At 40.7% G+C, this 19,151-nt stretch overlaps 1 protein-coding gene across 2 annotated transcripts in view; it reads right to left on the bottom strand.

The window, feature by feature from the left end:
* Window positions 1-699: 699 nt before the first annotated feature.
* Window positions 700-19,151, bottom strand: part of LOC120795959 (AT-rich interactive domain-containing protein 3B-like) — a 48,697-nt gene continuing 30,245 nt past the window's right edge. For both annotated transcript variants that reach the window (XM_040138280.1, XM_040138286.1), the window contains exons 5-9: window positions 8,359-8,542; window positions 6,581-6,840; window positions 4,581-4,856; window positions 3,910-4,002; window positions 700-3,668 (exon numbers count right to left, since the gene is read on the bottom strand). In XM_040138280.1, the coding sequence (XP_039994214.1) occupies window positions 3,475-3,668; window positions 3,910-4,002; window positions 4,581-4,856; window positions 6,581-6,840; window positions 8,359-8,542 (1,007 nt within the window). In that variant the 3' untranslated portion in view covers window positions 700-3,474. The remainder of the gene's footprint in view (window positions 3,669-3,909; window positions 4,003-4,580; window positions 4,857-6,580; window positions 6,841-8,358; window positions 8,543-19,151) is intronic.

Here is a 19,151-nt window from a genome sequence, read left to right as displayed (position 1 = left end):
CGATAACCACTTGCATATGCGCCTGTTTTTACACAGATCAGGTTAGTTTTTAAACAATTTAAAACTGAATTATCTCCAATATCATCTGAGAGACAAAAGGTTCTGCAGACTTCCAACTTCACAGCTTCCTGAGTGACGAGACTTTGCCTGCAGTTACTGACGACAAAAAAAAAAATCCCAAAATGCAACACCAAAACCAAAGTAGCATTCAGCGAAGTGACCGCAGCTTCCGTAAGTACTCGTCCCTCAACGCAGCTTCAACATTGAACGCAACAGTAAATACAGCCCACTGCCCTGAGGTATTGTGGTATGACGAGGTTTTTGGGGGGGGGGGGGGCACACAAGCATCTCTTGCCCACTTATAAAATAATCGTGGCAGTGGCCCCACCTGCAGTATCCTTAATGTTATTACAAGTGTATGTAGGCATGATACTCTACATGCTGAACTGCAACAACATAAAGTATGTTCTGAACCTGCTTGCACACACATGAAACACACACTACGGCGCACACACAAACATACAAAGGCAGTGAAGCTACATTATCAAACAGTCATTGCTTAGACGAAGCAGGTGAAAAAGAAAGCTTGGACTTAGAAATAAGAACAGCCTAAAATCATTAAGCTTAACTGTTACTAAAAAAAAAAAAAACAAAAAAACAAAAAACAAAAAAAAAAAAAAAAACACATAAATAGCAAAACTCTCCTTTGACAATTGGTGTCTAACGTCTGATTGAATTGTTTCCCCCCCAAAAAAGTGATTACTCTCCAAAGGATTAAGCTCAAAGAGAGACAATTTCCCAGCCAGCAGAGTAGTGAAACCTCCACTGGCTGGATCTCACCAGCAACTACTTTTAAGGCAGCATCTACAATTCTCACCTTTATAAAATACAGTTATGTGTCACACAGGGTTCTGGAGGGTACACCAAAAGGACCAACAGCACCATCCTCAAACCCCTCAAACCCTCGGCTGTGATCTGCACTGCAAAATGTCTGCAAAACCTGACACGTGATGGCTAAAATACGGTCTAATAAAAGCAACAAGGCAGCCCACCTCAGATCACACTGGGCTTAAAGAGGTTTTCTAAACAGTTAAAATGTCTCACGTTCAAAACAGATAGCGATGTGCTGATGCTAAGAATTTATTTTAAAGGGAGAAAAATACCTTACAATTAAAGGGATAATCCATCTGTTTTTGGATTATCAGGAACGGGGTCTTTTAATTATTAGGCTTGTGGGTCTCTGTCCACATTGGCTGAGAAGGACTGCGTCCACATTGGGTGGGATTAAATTAAGGAGACAGTTTGGACAAGCAACAGCATCTGGATTACTGTTCTGGATAATGACACTTAAATATCTGCTAATAGCCTACAAAAATGACCCTCTGCAAATGTCACGAATTTCGATTTTGAGACTTTCAATCCAGTTTTAAATTGACTTATTTCCATTTTAACTTTCCAATAATCCAGTCATGCCACAAAATGTGAAACAAAGGAATTTACCTCACGTCGCCATAAAGGTATTTTTACTTGCTTTAGGAAAAAAACTCCAAATCACATTAAGTGAGATTAGATGCAGCATTATTCCAGTCCAAAATAGACCTTGAACCGCCTTGCTGTGCACCACTGCAGGTGTGAGCAGGATAGTATGAAGGATCATTTTCGAGGAGCGACTGGGCTAGTCTTTGGTATCTAGCTGTGCAATAACCAGAGTCTAATGTGAACCAGAGGATTAGGATGTTAAAACACTGGCCACATGATTGTACACATGCATATCATTTTGCCGCTGTCGTGAAAGAAGACGTTAACTGCGATTTAGAAGTTTGCAGTTAAATTTACCCCCTGCGACCTTGAAACCTGTTAACATTCCTACAAAATCTACACGTTTCAGTGAGGAACTAACTAGTCTGTTCCTCTTCCCTGAAAAAGAAGCAGATATATCACTCTTCTCAGACAACAACATGAGGAACAAATAAGAAAAGAAAAAACAAAACAAAACAGAAGCAAGCATAAAACAAGTCCTACAAGTAAATACAAGAGGAGAGAGATAGCAGGCCCATCCCAGTTCTGTTTGTCCCCAAAACCACCAGCAGTGTGTCTGTACGTTTATGTCAGTTCTGGTTCAGGTACGATTTCCATCATGGGTTGGGGTGTCAAGTCTTGATGGCTTTGCAGCCGTATGAGGTATGTAATGTGACTCTCTTTTTGAGAGAGTCTGATGAGGTATTCTTGAAACAGTCATGTAGACTCGTGCATTCTTCAGGTATGATTTCTTTTTTTTTTTTCTCCTTTAAATTAACAGTGATTCCTTGCAGCTGTCACATTGCTTCCTGAGAGAGACGCCCCCCCAGAGCAGAGAGGCCGGTATGGGGTTTGAGTTCTATGCGTCGTCGACGATGACGACGTCAGACTGACATTCAGCTCTGTGGCCGCAGCTGGAGGAAGAATGCACAAACAAAAAGAGGGAAAAGAAACTCAAACCTGTTTCTCTAGCAGAATGAAGAATGCCTCAGTACTGTCGTTCTGTAACATAGATAGGAGCCAAGTGGAGAAATGAGCTCAAGGTCTGCTAGGCTTGTTGTAGGTAGATAAGAGTTGCTGCTGCCCCAGCTTTGTGCGCTATTTGTTTAGACAGCTTGTGCGGACCCGCGAGAGGTTGAATTTTGGGTTTGTATTTCCAGCCTTTCTATAATGGGCTTCAAGTAATCTGAACTGAGGGCTGAGTTATGAAATGAGGTATTTATTGTGCTGATCCACAGCATCTCATCATTCACCAGTTTGAGTTCAGCAAGGGGCTACAGCATGTAGAAGAAACCTGAGCAGCCTGGGTTGGAGGCCTGTCACTGTGAGGGGGGTGCTCTGTACACAAGGTTCCACTGATGAGTTACCCGACTTCCCCTGATTGCAACTAGGTCAAAAAGAATACAAAAATAAAATTGATTCAGGTTAAATATACTACAGCTCCTGAGGTAAAGACACCACTGCAGGTTACTTGATTTGAGGTATGTAAAAAGAGAAAAAACTAAAAACAAAATCATTCTAAAACACAAAATCAAAAAGACAACAAAATGGCAACAAACAAACAAAATGTTCTAAGATAAAACTTTTCAAGTTCAGTTGTGACTACACCTGTCAGTGGGTTTTGGCTGAGCTGATTGTGTTTAGCATGTACATTAGAATTAACAAGTGTGTGTAGGTTGTGTGTTTGTGTACATATGATTGTGTTTGTAATGTAGTGTGTGCATGTGTGTTTGTATGTTGAATAAAATGCATAGCTGTGCATTTGGGCACGTGATGTCATATAATATTCTCGGGTTCTGTGTTCATGATCGGACAGCCAAGAGGTTGACAGGGTTGATGAGGTATTTGTTGTGCAACAGTTTGTTATTCTTATCGGTTTCTCATTGTACTGTATATTCATGCGGGGTCTCCCGGTGGAAGAGAGGCCTGGGGAACAGGTACAAAGGGCAGCTCGAGTTAGGGTGACCCGCTGGGGGCCGGCTCAGCCGAGCCAGGACCCTTGGAGGAGGAGGATGACGTGGGGCTGAGGGTCTGAGCCGGGGGTGCAGAGAAGCCAAAGCTAGTGCTGGTTCCAGCGGGGGAAGCTGAAGCAGCAGCCGCCGACACAGCAGGCCCTGGGGCTCCACCAGATTTGTGGGCAAACAGGGTTCCTGTAGGAAAGAAAGTGACATCATTACATAAAGATCAACATCGAGCTTTTATCATTACAACGGTAAAAGTTCAAATGTTAGGCACTGAAAATCACCTAAGAACCTGATAAAAGAAATCACAGATGGTGCAGCTCATAAATCCTAAAGACAAACTGCTGTACAGGTGGAAGGAAAGGATTTAGCACATTATTACTATTTATCAATGATTTGTAACGCTTGATAACCCCTACCCCATACACACCTGAGTAGATTGTGCCATTAACCTCCACTGAGACAGTGATGCTGGCATTTCCATTAGTTGAGATGCTCAGAGACATGTCCTGCTGCTTCTCATCTGAAGAAACAGAAATGACAGTGCACGGATGTTTTTTTCTGCGTATTCACATGAAATATTGTCCCTTAAAATCTCAGCATTAATACATTTATCCAGAAAGGGTGGGTTTGGCTTCCAAACTGCTACCTATGTAAAAATTAACTAAACACTGTTTTCAAAGGGCTGCATGCTTATGCAATCACCCATTTAGTATTTTATATCTGTAAATAATTTGTGGAAGTTTGTTTTAACTTTTCACATTAAAGTATTCTTTCTGATCAGAGTCACTGTCGGTTAAAGTATTTTATAGGATTATTTAATATTCACTGGATGTTGCTGTGACAGACAGTTGAAATGTTCGCTCAGCTTTCTGGAAAAATGTTGTTAAATGTCAGATTTGACTTATTGTTTAGTTTAACAAGGCAATTCGGATGTTTCTACAGAATATTGTCGGCTGCACGTTTCTGCTGAAATGAAATGTGCCAAACCTTTTAAAGAACAACTTGCCTAATACTAAGTTCCTCTTTTGACTCAAACACTGAATTTTCATAATTGCAAGGTTCTTTTAAGAGTATCTTGACAAACTTGGCAGCACTGACCTCTGGTGGTGATGGCGGGGGCCCCCAGGCGCAGGTTCATAGGCATGTGGGAAGCCATAGCCAGCAGGTTGTGCTGGAAAGCCTGCTGCATCAGGCGCTGCTGCTCTTCTGCCAGGCGGGCCATCTTCCTCTCAGGCCCCTCTCCTCCCCCGCCAGTCTCCAGCTTTTCTCTCAGCTGCTCCAGTGTGGCGGCTCTTGCCAAACCAGCAACCTGCTGCTGACCCAGGGTCAGTGCCATGGAGGGCCTTGCTGCCATGATGGAAGGGGTCAGGTCATCTGGAAGAGAGGGAAATGGAGGATTAGTTTTAAGAATTCTAATAAATCCATTAGTCCATGGACTGCATGGACTGAAAATTTTATCTGGGATGTACAAAGGGTGAATGCGAATGGTTGTGTATGTGTCAGCTCTGTGACAGACTGGCGACCAGACCTGGGCGTACCCTGCCTCTTGCCCATTATGAGCCAGGAAAGCCTGCACAACACTGAACAGGATAAGTGGGTATAGTAAATGAAGGGATTGATTATCTAACACATATTACGTTTCATTACGTTATAAGGAATGACATTTAAATGGCATTCTAATATTCTTTTTTTCCAATCACAATTTCCACTCAATCTGACTCTCTTAGAAAATCTGTCTGGATTACAGATAGGAAAGATAGGGAAGTCATGGAAGTATTCTTAAACAGTGCGTTAAGACTCCAATGCTACGTTTACTTTTCTAAACAAAACAAGTGATTCTTGTGGTAATGGACTGCAGAGACCACCAGCACAGATTCCCTGTTGACTCACAGAAACCAAAACTGCTGATTTAAGACAAACAGAGCTGATTTTGGGCATTTGAAGCAGTTACACATCAAAAATGACCATGTGCTATCCTACATGACCACATAAAGTAAATGACAGGTAAAATACAGTGCATTACACAAGTCAAACCGTGGATACTGTCGAGGTCCATGGTGGAGTCACATTCCAACCAAGTCAAAGTGACATCAGATAAGACAGCAGTGTAATGACAGTTATCAACAAGATCCTACTGATGTGGACTAAAGGCTTCAAAGTTCATAAAGTGTCCCCCCGGCGTGGGAACCATGTTATTAATCAGTAGTAAAGTTGAGGGCTCTTAGCAGCCTGAGGCAAAACTGGTTCACATGGTCTCTTAAACACCTGGATGGACACACATGAAGGCACGCACCCACTCACAAAGTCATATAAAAACACTAAAAACACACCCACACATACACTGAAAATGGGATATAGCTGAGCAAAGAAAGGTGAGTCATGGCGAGAATGTAATACACAAATGTAACAGCACACATTGCTGCATGCACACACCAGCACAGGATCTCATACCAATAACCTTTCTATGTATGCAAATCCACACACTTATCAAAAAAGGAGCAAGATGCTCTGATGAAAACAATTTTTGGTCGACCGGCAAAGCCTGTAAATAAGGTCTTTCAAATGCTTTGTAATCATGTCATTACTAAAAAAAAGCTTTGTTCAATGATTTAAACCGTAGCCTAAACTGTAAGTACTGTTCCATTCATGTGTTTATCCACAGCTACAGTATGAAGAGATGTAGTTTTTCCTAAATTGCAATAGAGGGCAGTATTTCTCTATAAATACTCAGTCTCAACACATCTGTAACTGGAAAACTATGGTCTATGCCAGCCACTATATGGAGGCTACAGTATTTAAAGTCAACATTTGCCCAGTTTTATATAACCTTCATCAAACCAGATAAAGTTCTCTAAGCATATACGTTCTTTTCCCCCAGTAACACCTGACTTCATCCTTCGTCCTTCCTAGTTACATACTACACACATGTTCATCTAAGAGCTGCCTGTTTGCTTGCAGGCAGGCACGTTTTAGAGGGTAAACCCCACAGATCGTTAACTTGTTTTCCACACATTTTCATTTATGAATAAAAAATGGTTACCTCATGCTGCCATGCGTCTTTGTGCCAAAATCAACCTAGACAGCTTTACGATGCCTACCTTTCTTCAGAGAGGGTCCTGGTGAGGCCTGAAGGCCATTGAGGGCCCCTGAGGTCCCGGCCCCCAGAGCTGAAAGGTGCATCTTGGGAGGTGAGAGGATATGGGGGGCTGTGCTGGGAGAAGGAGAGAAGCGGAAGAGGCTGCTGCTGTAGCTCGGACGACGACCCTCGCGTCGGTTACTGTCGATGGCAGCCTGGAGCTCACCCGGGGAGCTGAGGCCTTTCCTCTCACACTCATAGGGGTACAGGTATTTCATGTACCTGAAGAGCAAAGCACACAAACGCGCACACACACAAGGCAATACATCAGATCACCACAGAAACATTCACAAGTGTTGGCATTAGAATTATAGTCGTTGTGACATTTTGGCATGAAAATTGTCAAATTTTAAAATATTAACTATAATATACAAGACTACATAATTACATTAAACCAGCTTAGTTTAAATCCAAGATTATGCCTTTGCCTTAAAAAAGGTTTTTCTACAGAACGTTGACTACCTGACTAGGTAGTCAACGTAGGTTCTCCTACACGCTTGGAAAAGGAGGGGTGAGGGGAGTGGTATTCAGTTGGTTGCAATCTGCAACCTCAGTGCTGGATGCCACTTAATCCTACACACTGGTCCTTTAAGTGAATAAGTGCCATAATAAGCTGCATCCTGGAGATTTTTTCATTGATTTATTTTTTTTAACAAAGCATTTTGACTGTTGTGAGAGAACAGGGTTCATAGTGAGACATCACAGTTTCTGCTTAAGGTACAAATGTGTCCGAATTTTACAAAAAGTCTACCATTCAGAAGTAGAAACTGATTTGTGTAGTTTGGAAAAGCTACTATATCTTATTTTAAGGTCAGTTTTTAGTAGTTTTAGTCAATGTTTGCATTTAATTTGCATTTATAAACCTGGCCAGAGAGGAGGGAGAAAAAAATCTGGATTCTCTGGCAGAAATCTAGCTAGACACCTGGTATGAAAATTGTGCAAGACATGTTTTGTATGCCGAGTATACTTGGATGACATCACAGCTGCTCTACATGTATGCACAGTCACAGCCCTGGTATGTTTTTCATCCCATAAGAACATACGGTAAAATGAACATCCAGTATTATGCCTGCTGACAATGGTGGAACAGTAACACTGAGGATCAATAAGAAGCTAAGAGCAGCAGCATCCATTAGATAGAGCTAGCAGAGTGACGCTACACAACAGCCCAACATTAAAAATACATAAAGGTTCATTAGGGCACCCTGTTAGTGGACAGGACGGAGAGGTGTTACATCTACTGAAGGGTTTCCATCAAGAGAGCAAGCAAGTTTTAGTCGAGACTTGGTGTAAAAGCTGTCAGTCAAACCCCACCTTAGTCATTGTGAACTCTGACCCAAATCATGTCAATAAATCTGTGGTAATCAATGGGCTCTATGTGTGATGTAATGGACGGAGGGATTGAATGGGAAGAGGGAAGGTGGCCTGGTAGAGGAAACAAACTTGCATATGTATAAACACACAGGCACAGTTAATACTGACACTGGTACTCATACCACCACACACAAATCCATATACTCTAATACCACACACAGATAATTGTGGCATAAGGGTGGTGCTTGTTTCCAGATGAGAAGTCACACACTTGAGATTATTTATTTAGTTCCAGTAAATTAAATTCGATCTTATATACGATTAACATTAGACTGGGTATCTGGGTGTAAATGGTCAATTTAGAGCTACTACAGCCAATGAAATGAGTTTTGATGTTTGTTTTGTGACAAAGACACAAAGACTTACTGTGTGCGCAGTGTGAACGCTGCACTGGTGATAGAGGTGGGCAGGTTAAGTCCCTTTGTGATTTCTCTCCAGATCTTCTTGTTGATGACCTCCACCAGGCCTCCCTTTTCTGTCACCAGCTTGTACAACATGTACAGATCCAGGACCTGCTTGGCCATGATGGGAATGCGATTGACAGGGGTTCCTGTGGAGGAGAAGAGAATCATAAAATCAATCAATACAGTATAAATCATACATCTGAACTGGAATAGCTTAGTGATGCACCATGAATGCATTATGGTGGATGTTTTTATTTCAAAATGCTTTTGTGTATCAGATGTGCATGCATTTTTAACACGGTCATTCTCAACATGAATGGAAATCTTAATGCTGACAATTTCTCTAATGTGCATCCCTGCTGAGACATAGTGGCACCTAACACAGAAAATACATTTAGAGCTGCTACAGTGAAAATGACAAAGCAAGATGAATTTTACAATATGCATTAATTCATCCAACAATCAATGCTGAAACACTCAGGATCATTTTGTGACCTATAGATACTGCTCTAAGTGCTGTCAGGATCCTGGTCAGACAAGGGTTGTAGGCCTGATGCCTGCATGCCTGTTAAATTTGGCTTGAAAACATATTAGCCCAGTTAAGGCAATCTGGCTTGACCTGGAAAAGGGGATTCGCAAACAACACAAAGCAAAGCGGCTCTAGACTTTTGATACAGATGCATTAATCTTGTCAACAGCTTATCTGCAGTGGAGCTTGCAGGGAGCATGTGTGTGGTGTGTGCATGTGTGTGTGTGTGTGTGTGTGTGCGTGTGCGTGTGTGTGTGTGGTGGTCAATGAGGAAGGAGGAGGGGTAGTTCGCCGTATGCAACAGAATCAAAAAGTGCAATGTGCAACTGTGTAAGCATGGAGTGGGAGGAGGGGACTGGGGATTTTGACGACCTGCTAATCCATGGGCAGCGGTGGGTGGGGGGCTCCTGGATAGGCCAGTATAATGAAGCTCATTTAGAGGATTGTACTGAGTAAATCCACACCCCTCTGCTGTTAGTGCTGCCAGGCCCAGCATAAAAGAGTGCAGATTTGCCCTTGCAGTTAATGCCAACCAATCCTTCAGCCCCTCCACAGGCTGCTCTTAACCTGGAATTGGACTCATTAATGACTTTGTAAAATAGCAGTGTGATCAGGCCATGAAGATTAGCCCTGATTCATTTTCTTAAATTAGCAACATGTCTTTAAGCCATGTGCAATGGGTGAACACATGGACCTGCGTAAGTGGGGAGATGATGACGGTGTGGCATCACTGTCGTGAACTATAGTTCTGATCTGTTTAGTGCACTACTTAAAATTTAATGTAATGTAGGTGGTTAAGGAACTAAACCTTTCTAAACCTTTCTAAGATTTATAGAGGACAAAAACTGGAGTTGAAAGGAATAATAATCTGTTGATATACATGTCACTATGGAGCAATAGTTCTCTATACGTTGGTTGGGAAAGTTGGTGAACCTGCAATATGAAACACTCATTGCAACACAGGTTCCTCATTCTGTACGTTAACATTGCAACAATTGGATGTGAATAAAGATTTAGGGGTTGCAACCTGAGAAGAATAGGAAACCTGTTCCTAGGGTCTTTAGATTCAAACACAGACCAGCAAGGAATTATAGACAGTCAGGATAACACATGAAAAGCAGAAAATACATGTTGAAATACAATATGTACTCTGGAACCAATTTATTATGTACACCTGTAAATTGTAGTGCAATCTAGTACAACATTCCTGCAAAAAAAACTTACCTTTGCAAGTTAATAATGTTCACCTCCATTCACATTCCACTCAAATAAATATTAGAGTATTATAGTAGATTGCATTAGATGGTACTGGTGTATCAATTGAAGCAGGAAAAGCAGCATAGATGTCACATTAGCTTAAAATACAAACTTGGAGCAAAAATACAGTCCTCTAAACGGACTGGTAAAGCCTCCTTTCACCCGGTAAAACAAACATAACCACAGCACCACAGTACGTGGTTAATATTGTTCAGCTTGTTAAAGCTGCAGAAAATGCTGTTCTGGGAACTCAGCCATCTTATCTCCAGAGCCAATTAACAGTAGCAAAACAAGAGGGCCTTTGCCAAGATGCGAGCTTCTTTTACTGATCGTTTGGATTAGCTATGTACAGAGCGAGAGGAGAGAATAGTGACATACACCTACACCAATCAGCCTCAACGTCAAAACCACTTACCGGTTTTAATGTTTTAGCTGAATGGTGAGTATTTAATGTCTCTGTTAAAGGTCAGGCCTATATTCCCATTTAGTTATCCAATAAGTTTAATAAGCCACAATCCTCACAAACGCATTTTTTTTTTTTTTTTTTTTTTACTTTTAGCAGTAGGTGGTAAAGGTAGCCATTTTCAAAATTGAGTTATTTGATTTTAGAATGAAATCCAAAACATATATTGAAACACCTTTTCAAAATCAGTTGCAACCAGGTTAACAGTGTACTGAATAGTAGTATATAGAAGAAATCTGTAAATAATTTACAACTGGTAACGCCATGGTATAATAGGCAACACTACAATAAATTTGTCCAATAAGCTTTAAAAAGGTCCCCCGTCCTTCTGGTTTTTGGTTAACACATTCCTGTCAGACTGAAAAGAAGATTGTATTGTCATGTGGATAAACTGGATGTAGATGGCAGACCTCCAATTACATCTACAGGCTGCAACATTTCCAGAACACGCAGTGCAGCAGTGCACCGGCAATGCCTTGCTGCCAAAGCCCTGTCAGTTATTTAATGCAGTGTTGGACATCAATCCCGCATCAAACAATTAGTACAACTAGAGGGGTCAGAGATCAGCCAGGAGTTATTGATGTGTGAATTAAACTGCAGGTCAGCAGGAAGCCATGTTTTCATACTGGCCCGGCTGTGAACAATGACAGCACAACAAATGAGACACAACAGCACTGGCCCCATAGTGACAGGCCAGCAGTTAGTTAGGCTTTAATTCACGTCTATGCTTTTATTCATCTCTTTATCAGCATCTGCTGTCAAATCAACATCAGATGTGAAGCATTTAAAAGCAGCTATTTTCAGAGCACATGATCATAGAAAGAAAGCCAAAAATTACAGATTTCAGAGTGCTAGGTGGTTATGTGTGTGAAAACCAAATAGCTATGTATATATCTTAAGTGGACAAGAGGTGTTTTTGAAACCTAAAACAGCATTAATTAGTCAACACATGACATCAGCCAGGTTTCAAATTTCACATGGCTTGAACACATGAAAACACTGGGAAAGCACCTTTGATAATGCCGCAATTGACCAAAAACACATTACCAACACTTGGGCAGCTACCCAGAGAGGTCTCAAATTTGAGAGAATCAATGTGCCGCCTGCCTTTGGTGTCCAACATCTGTTCCGTTTCCAACCCTGGAGACATTTAGCTCTAACAGGCTTAATTAGACCAGTCCAAAACAACTCTTTTGATCACAGCAGCACAACTCCTCTGCCTCACAGTACCCTTTTATGCACTCTGTTCTGCTGTTATTGTTGCTTACTTTTCTCTAGAGAAGACCTGAGACAACATGATTGTCAGTGATATGAGACCACTTTGTGGCATTAGGCCATGCAGGCCTCAAGTAGGCAACTATTGGGTATTTCATCTCACTGTAAAACCGTGATTTGTCCACTTGGCTGCTCTGAGCCAATCTGTAATTGGCTGCAGGCTTCACCTCCCATCATCCTTTGCCCCGGACTGATTTTCCCCTAGGGACAGGGCCATCAGGAGCCTAGTGATTAATGGCACCCGGGGTCAGAGGTCGCTCTGGTGGGAAGTGCTGCGGCTGAGGGCCCCTGAACCACTCCCTAAGTCCTTCCTCCCAACTTCCACAGTGAACACAAGAGCCACACGGCTAGCTTTCAAACGGCTAGACTTCAAATGATAAGGCATATAGATACAGAGTATGACAGACGAGAAAAAGGGCAATGAGTGTGACTGAAAAAGACAGTTCAAAACAACGGAAAGACAAAACTTCCAATCTAGGGTATGACAAATACAGGTCTTCTGGGGATAATACTTCTGGAGAGTTTGATATTAGATGACCTAGCTGATATCTTCTGCAGATAATCAATTATCTTTATGTCTGATAAATTTCATTTCTGTGATGATTTCCCAGAAGGGTATGATTTCCCATTTACAGCGTTCACATATGGGAAAACAAATCTCTTGACTGAGACACAGCAGAATGATAATAAAATACACTCATGAAAACTCAATTATATGGTAAAATACGTAATCAGGTAAAAAGCCTTTTATTCATCACTTTAGTGGCTGTAGACATTTATTAGACATACACACTTTGTAATGATCACTAATACTGACCCCACGCATTAGGCAAACCAAACTGTGACAGACAGTAATAACATTTCCCAACTTGCATTACAGTCCCATTTTTCTATCTCAATGTGAGGACAAAAAAGAAAAGGGAACAAGGTCATTTTATCTGACCCCTGACCTATTTTTAGCAGGAAACAGCTGTTCACATTAAAGGACCTCTATAATAAATCAATTGGATGCCCCTGACGCCAGTAGTGGTAAATTAAATATCGCTGACTTCACATGATTGGCATTTTTTAAATAATTAAGTGACAGAGCAACAGCCTTCCAGCGGACAACACACAGGAAATTAAGTTTTTGCCGAATGAGCATTGGCTGGTGTGAGGTTTCACTACCATCTACAATGTAGAAAGACAGGAAAAAGGAGAGAGAGAGAGAAGGAAACACCACATTATCTCATTGTCTTTGGTTGATTTGATTGGGGTGAATAATTTGAAGATTATTCTGATTCTGTTTTGGGACTTAGATTAGTTACATGAATGCCGATACAAAGAGAGCAAAAGACAGAAAAACAGACAAAAGAAGAACAGGGAGGAGAAAAGAAGAGGGAGATGAGCAGCGATAAAACAAAAAACAAAAAAACAAAGGGTGAGGAAAAAAGGCATTAAGAGAGAGATACTTTTTGCTGTCTCTAGGAGGTAGGGAAGGAAGGATGGAAAAAAGGGAAGGGGGAGGTGTAGTAGCTAGCCAGCTGGAGAAAGACTGGATTACTGCTGTAAGGAAGGTGTCAGCCAACACAAACAGCCCCTGGCCTGATGGCAGTGTCTGAGTCCTTTCAGAGTACCCAGCCACCTATCCACACCTTCCTCCTCCTCCTCCTCCTCCTCCTCCTCCTCCTCCTCCTCCTCCTCCTCCTCCACCATCGACACACTAGATCAGACCAAACCAGGACCACCTCTTACTCTCTGCACTTCAGAAAATGTCCTCAGTTCAATTTCAGTACATTCATTTCACTTATTAACCGTTAGTAAGAAACACTAATTCCAAAGTAGTATATAAATCGTCCACCGTCAACAACACCTTCTAACTTAAAACGTATTTAGATTAATTATTAATTATTTGATGGTATAAACTACACAACTGAATATTGCTTCCGGTATTTTTAAACTGCTTAAAGTGCTGTTATTCAGAATTTATGATTTCCTACTTAACATGAACACGTGTTGAAGATGTTTTTGGCGTATGTTTACATACTCACCATTTCTTGTAACTCTGGATAATATTAAATTTTTTTTAATCGTAGTCTTCTTTTACAAAAATAGATAAATATAGTAGATGACACAAATAAATGTTTTATTCATATCCCCCCTGAGGTATTTTAAATTTGCCACCCTGCATCCATAGTTTGAAAAACTTAGCTTAATTTTAAGAGAATATCACTACAGAACAGCCCAAACCCTTCATTAACAGGGGACAGACACTGAGAGAGAGACACTGACAGGAGAGACGGGTGTCTGGGCTCCCCATGCTGGAAGTTTACGTTATGTCGGGCAGCCCCTTGCTGTTTAGTTTATATGTCCGTACATCAGGGCAGAATATTGTCAGGACCCTGCTGTAGGCTGGGGCATGTTTGTTTTATTTTTAATGCATGGCCAAGGACATAAAAGGTAAAAAAGCCTTGAGTGTATGGAATTTGCTATCTTTAGTCCAGGCAGAGCTACCACTCGCCTGACAGACCAATTCATATCAAGTGTTAAGATATGTACCCTCCTCATGAGGGAAGTTAAATGTAACGTTACACTATAGATACATCGCTATTCCAAGCATGAAGCTAAAGCCACAGCTGGTAGAGACACAGACAGCGAGATAGGAAGGCAGGAACAGTCGTCCAATAAAGTCTATAATATATTGGTCAATATGCTCTATAGTGTTGGCTGCATAGGTTTATTTCCTGTCATGTCAATAAAGTACAATTGTAGACAGAGAGACAAACAAAAGGAAAGAGACAAAGAGAATGAAATAATGACTTAGCTTCTGCCAGCTGTACTTAACCAGAGTCTTTCCCTTGACCTGTGAGTTTAAACTCAAAAATAAAAGACATCAAACAAAAAAAACATAACACTGGGTCCAGTAAAGCCACATGTATCCATTAAGAGACAATGTGCTAAAACATAACCAAGGCATGCCATGGCATGATGTGACTATACCAACAACAGTTCAATAAAGGGATTAACAAAAAAAAAAAAAAAAAAAACCAAAGCAAGGTCCTGTGTGATCTTCATCTGTGCAAAGAAACGACAAAGCAACTGAACAAATGTCAGATCAGCTCATAATCATTGACTGGCTTTTTCACACGAGGACACTTCATGTATCTCTTTATTGATTAGATAAAGAATAAAATTTAGTCAAGTAATTATCTTGATATGAGAAAAACTGTCTCCTAATCTGGAGCACCACTTTCACTAGAATCTTAACCAGATCTGAAAACGCCATAAACACATTTCAGATTCAGCTTGTTATTTTAGAAGGGTCAAAAACCTATATGTCACATGGCTCTTCCTCCTAGTTTTACTTCCATCTCAATAAAAAGAACAAATACTAAGGAAAAAAGCAAAACATTCAATAATGGATAAGTCACTTGAAGCTATATTTACTCAGGAAACAGTGAGAGTAGCTTGGTTGTAAGAATTATTACAGCGAGCAGGCAGTCAGTATATTTAAGGAGCTGTGTTCTGCGCACTGTCAACTGCTTCGGTCTGTGGTGTAAAACACAGCAGAACTGGCGAGGATCCAAACAACAGCTAAAAGCTGTAAATTTCACCAGGTGCTGTTAACACACTGGGGACGCTGTCAAACTACAAATAATGACACTACCAGAACTTCAATTACAGGATAAGAAGTTTGTCAAGTGCAATTTTGCAATAAATCTCTGCATTGACAAGCCCGATTCAGTTGTATATGATGTGTAAAGAACTGTTAACTGTTTGGTTCAGCCTTAATCAGTCATACCAGTAAAGCATCTTGGAAATAAAGCAGAGAGACGAACAGAAAGAAAAAGAGAAAGAAAAAGAGAGGGAAACATGACTCCTTCTCCGTGGGTCATGAAGATGGGTCACCTGGTGAAATAGAGGGGGAGGGGCATTGAAAAGGTTGGATGGCGCGAAAAGTGAGATGGCCTCTCCAACTGTAACCCAAGTCCCTTCGATCCCCAGAGACCCAGCAGATCAACTGACTAGACCCCAATCAACACTGGCTGATATGGAGCCGACAAGAGAGATGGATAAATGGACGGATGGAGGGATGGACAAAGAGATGGTTGATGTCTCTTAAGCTACATGGTTATTTGGGGTCAGTAGTCTTTCAATTTGTGAAGGATCTCTGAAAGACAGAGAGGATGTGACATCTGAGAGATGCATACCAGACAGCGAATATGCTGGTTTTTGATGTTTTCCCAGGATGTGTGTTCATATTAATAAATATGGGTCACTTTATTTGACTACACCACAATATAATTTACAAATACTTGCATACAATTATTTCATTTGACAGTTGATCTCAGCTGTTTTCCTCCACAGTAACCCCAAACTAGTGCAGAAAAGACTCTTCGACCAATTAAAATAATGAAAGCAAATGATTAAATGCTGCGACTTTGGAATGGAAATTCATAGAAAAGTGATGGATAGAATTTAAGCATGGATGGTCACCTGATGGTTGAAGGGGACCTGATAGATGTCTGCTACCCAGATTAAATATACCCCCCTCTGCTCTGTTTTGTGCTTGATAAAAAAGGAAAAAATACTGACTCAGTTCATGTGTCAGATACAATGTGTATCTGTTTATGCATCCATCCATTCGAGCTTCAGGCAATTTCTCCTTGTCATAGATATGGTTAAGTAACTCCACCCAGCAGCCATATTTGAAGGTAAACAACCAGTATCTGAGAATGTCTGTCTTCCGTAATCATCCAGTTGATTGGTGAAATTGTGCAGGTGGCTGATGAACTTGCAATGTACTAGCCAGAGGCCAGTGCTTTGAGTGTGTTATTGTGAGGCCAGCATTCTGCACATTAACTCCATGATGAATGAATCAGGTAATAAAATCTCTATGACATGGCACAAACCTAGATCTGAATGCTTGACCTTACGCAAGTGTTCTTCTAATAACCACACATCTTGAGCACTACAGGTTGTACACCTTTACTTAAACTATAGCAGCCACTAAAGCCTGATGCATTGCTCACGCATGAGCATTCAGTTTGTGAACGTTTCCCCACCCTCAATGCACTATTCTGGTAAGGCTTTGTTACTGTCAATTTTTTTATTGCTATTGCTGATACAATACCTGAGTTTTCTTACTTATTCTGCCAAATACAAAGTTTGTACAGATATGTACAGAAACAATCACATAAGAACTTTTCTTAAACAGCATGTAAAGTTGGTCATTACTAAAGACGTATTAAGCTTTGATATAAACCTTGGGTATAAAACATATTTATCGTTATCTCTCCTCTCCATGTCAAGTACAGTACATCTCCCATACTTGTTACAACTGGCTTCAAAGATCCAAGCTGTAAGTGTAACTGGAATGAAAATACATTTTTGCAAAATTAAATTTATACAAGACACAAGGGTAACCAGCAGATGACAGCTAGATTAGATTTACAGACGGTGGTTGTTGAAGAGAGTGAGGCAAAATCATTGTTGACATATGTAGCAGTTATAAACACTGATGATACAGGCCTGTATTGTGAGTTGCAGTCTGTTAGGAAAAGGTCAATGAAAGTTGTTTTCTATCTACAAGCTGAACTGCTCAAGAACAAGCATGAAAACACTAACAGGTATACAGTCAACAAAATTTCAACATGTATTTTAACAGAAGTATTGCTATTAATAACAGTTTGGTGTGTAAACATATTTACTGAAGTCTATATAGTTTTTAGGTTTGTTTGCAGCAGATATTAAACACTAAATATTAAACTCTCAATAAGAAAACATGTTCTGACAGAGCATATCATGTTAATGTCTTTTCTCAACATTATTTTAAACTGTAAACCCATGGTCAAACACAGTTTAGTGGATGACCTCTGCTCTATATTTGCATTTGACTGGAAGATCAACTGTTTGCCCTTGTAAATAACCATCTCTGATCTCTGCAGAAATGTCAAGAATGTATATGTGACAGCAACATGACAATGGCATGTTGTGTACATAATAGAGGGAGGGGCTTTAGCATCAACTTCAGGTTCCTGTGATTTAGGTTAGGTGTGACTTTTCCGCTTGAGTAGCGTCAAACTCAGGTAAAACGAATGAGAGACAGTGAGACAGTCAGGAAAAGAGTAATATTTAAAACAAATAAATAGACCAACAAATAGTTAAGAGACCATGCATAAAAAAATGTAAGGAAGAAAGTTGCTATGGAAGGGATATAAGTAAAAAGAGAAAAATTCAAAGTCTGAAACTACACTATATCCGCCTTGAGAATGAGATCATCTGTGGCCAATACTGGTATCAGTTCACTGCTCAGTCTGGGTATTGCTGGTTTAAAGTGTAAGTAGGTGACATTGATGTCTTCAGTGGCAGGTGCAGCATTGAGGGGGCTCCCTCTCCCCTCTAGCAAGTCTTATAACACAGTTAACTGCTTCAATCAATGGACACCCGGACTGACAGATAAAGCCATCAGCTGACGAGCCCCATTTGGGGGCCAGCACCACTGATCAATATGGGAGACATCAGCTGCTACAAGCCGAGGAGAAAGAGGGATATGTTGAAACAGGGGAAGAGATTGCGGGGGGTTGTGCACTCATCTTCGAAATTATAACTCCCATCAATGCTAATTACTTTTGGCATTTTGAATCCATGACAGTAGGGCATACATTTACCTTTCAGGGATTTACCTGATGCTCTTCATGCAAAGTGATTTAAATTAAGGTCAACAGCAGAATAAGTCCTTTTCTTTAATTCCAAGGTTACAAATAATAGATTGTATTAAAAAAGCACCCTGTTGGTGAAAAAAAGAGGATCACTAATTACTGTGTTTAAAACACCTGAGCTTTTAAACATTTAGAGCCTTACACAACAAAATGAAATGTCAAGAAAGTTAGCATGACATACTGTATACTACAGCATAAGTCAAATATTAGGCCTAGTTGCAGAAGATGAAAATTCATTTTTGCACATATTCATTTTTTCATATTATCATCACTTGTTAACTGTCCATTACCTTTATCTAATTAGGTATCCCAAACAACAAATCACATCAACTAAAATGCCACAGGCAAAGTGGCAATAGCATTTGTGTGTCTGATGTCCATTTCTTCCCTCAAATCAAGTGTCTTGTTTTCCATTAGGCACCTTTGCACTCAGATCTCCGTTACTGTGTAGCTTATGCAACACTGCTACAGAGTGGCACTGGAAGTGAGCTCAGGGCTATTGTACTGGTGTACGGCTCTTCTGGGGGCTG

Source organism: Xiphias gladius, chromosome 1, assembly GCF_016859285.1.
Source record: "Xiphias gladius isolate SHS-SW01 ecotype Sanya breed wild chromosome 1, ASM1685928v1, whole genome shotgun sequence".
Lineage (NCBI taxonomy): Eukaryota > Metazoa > Chordata > Actinopteri > Istiophoriformes > Xiphiidae > Xiphias > Xiphias gladius.
Note: the sequence above shows the minus strand (reverse complement) of the source record. Positions and strands in the feature narration are given on the sequence as shown.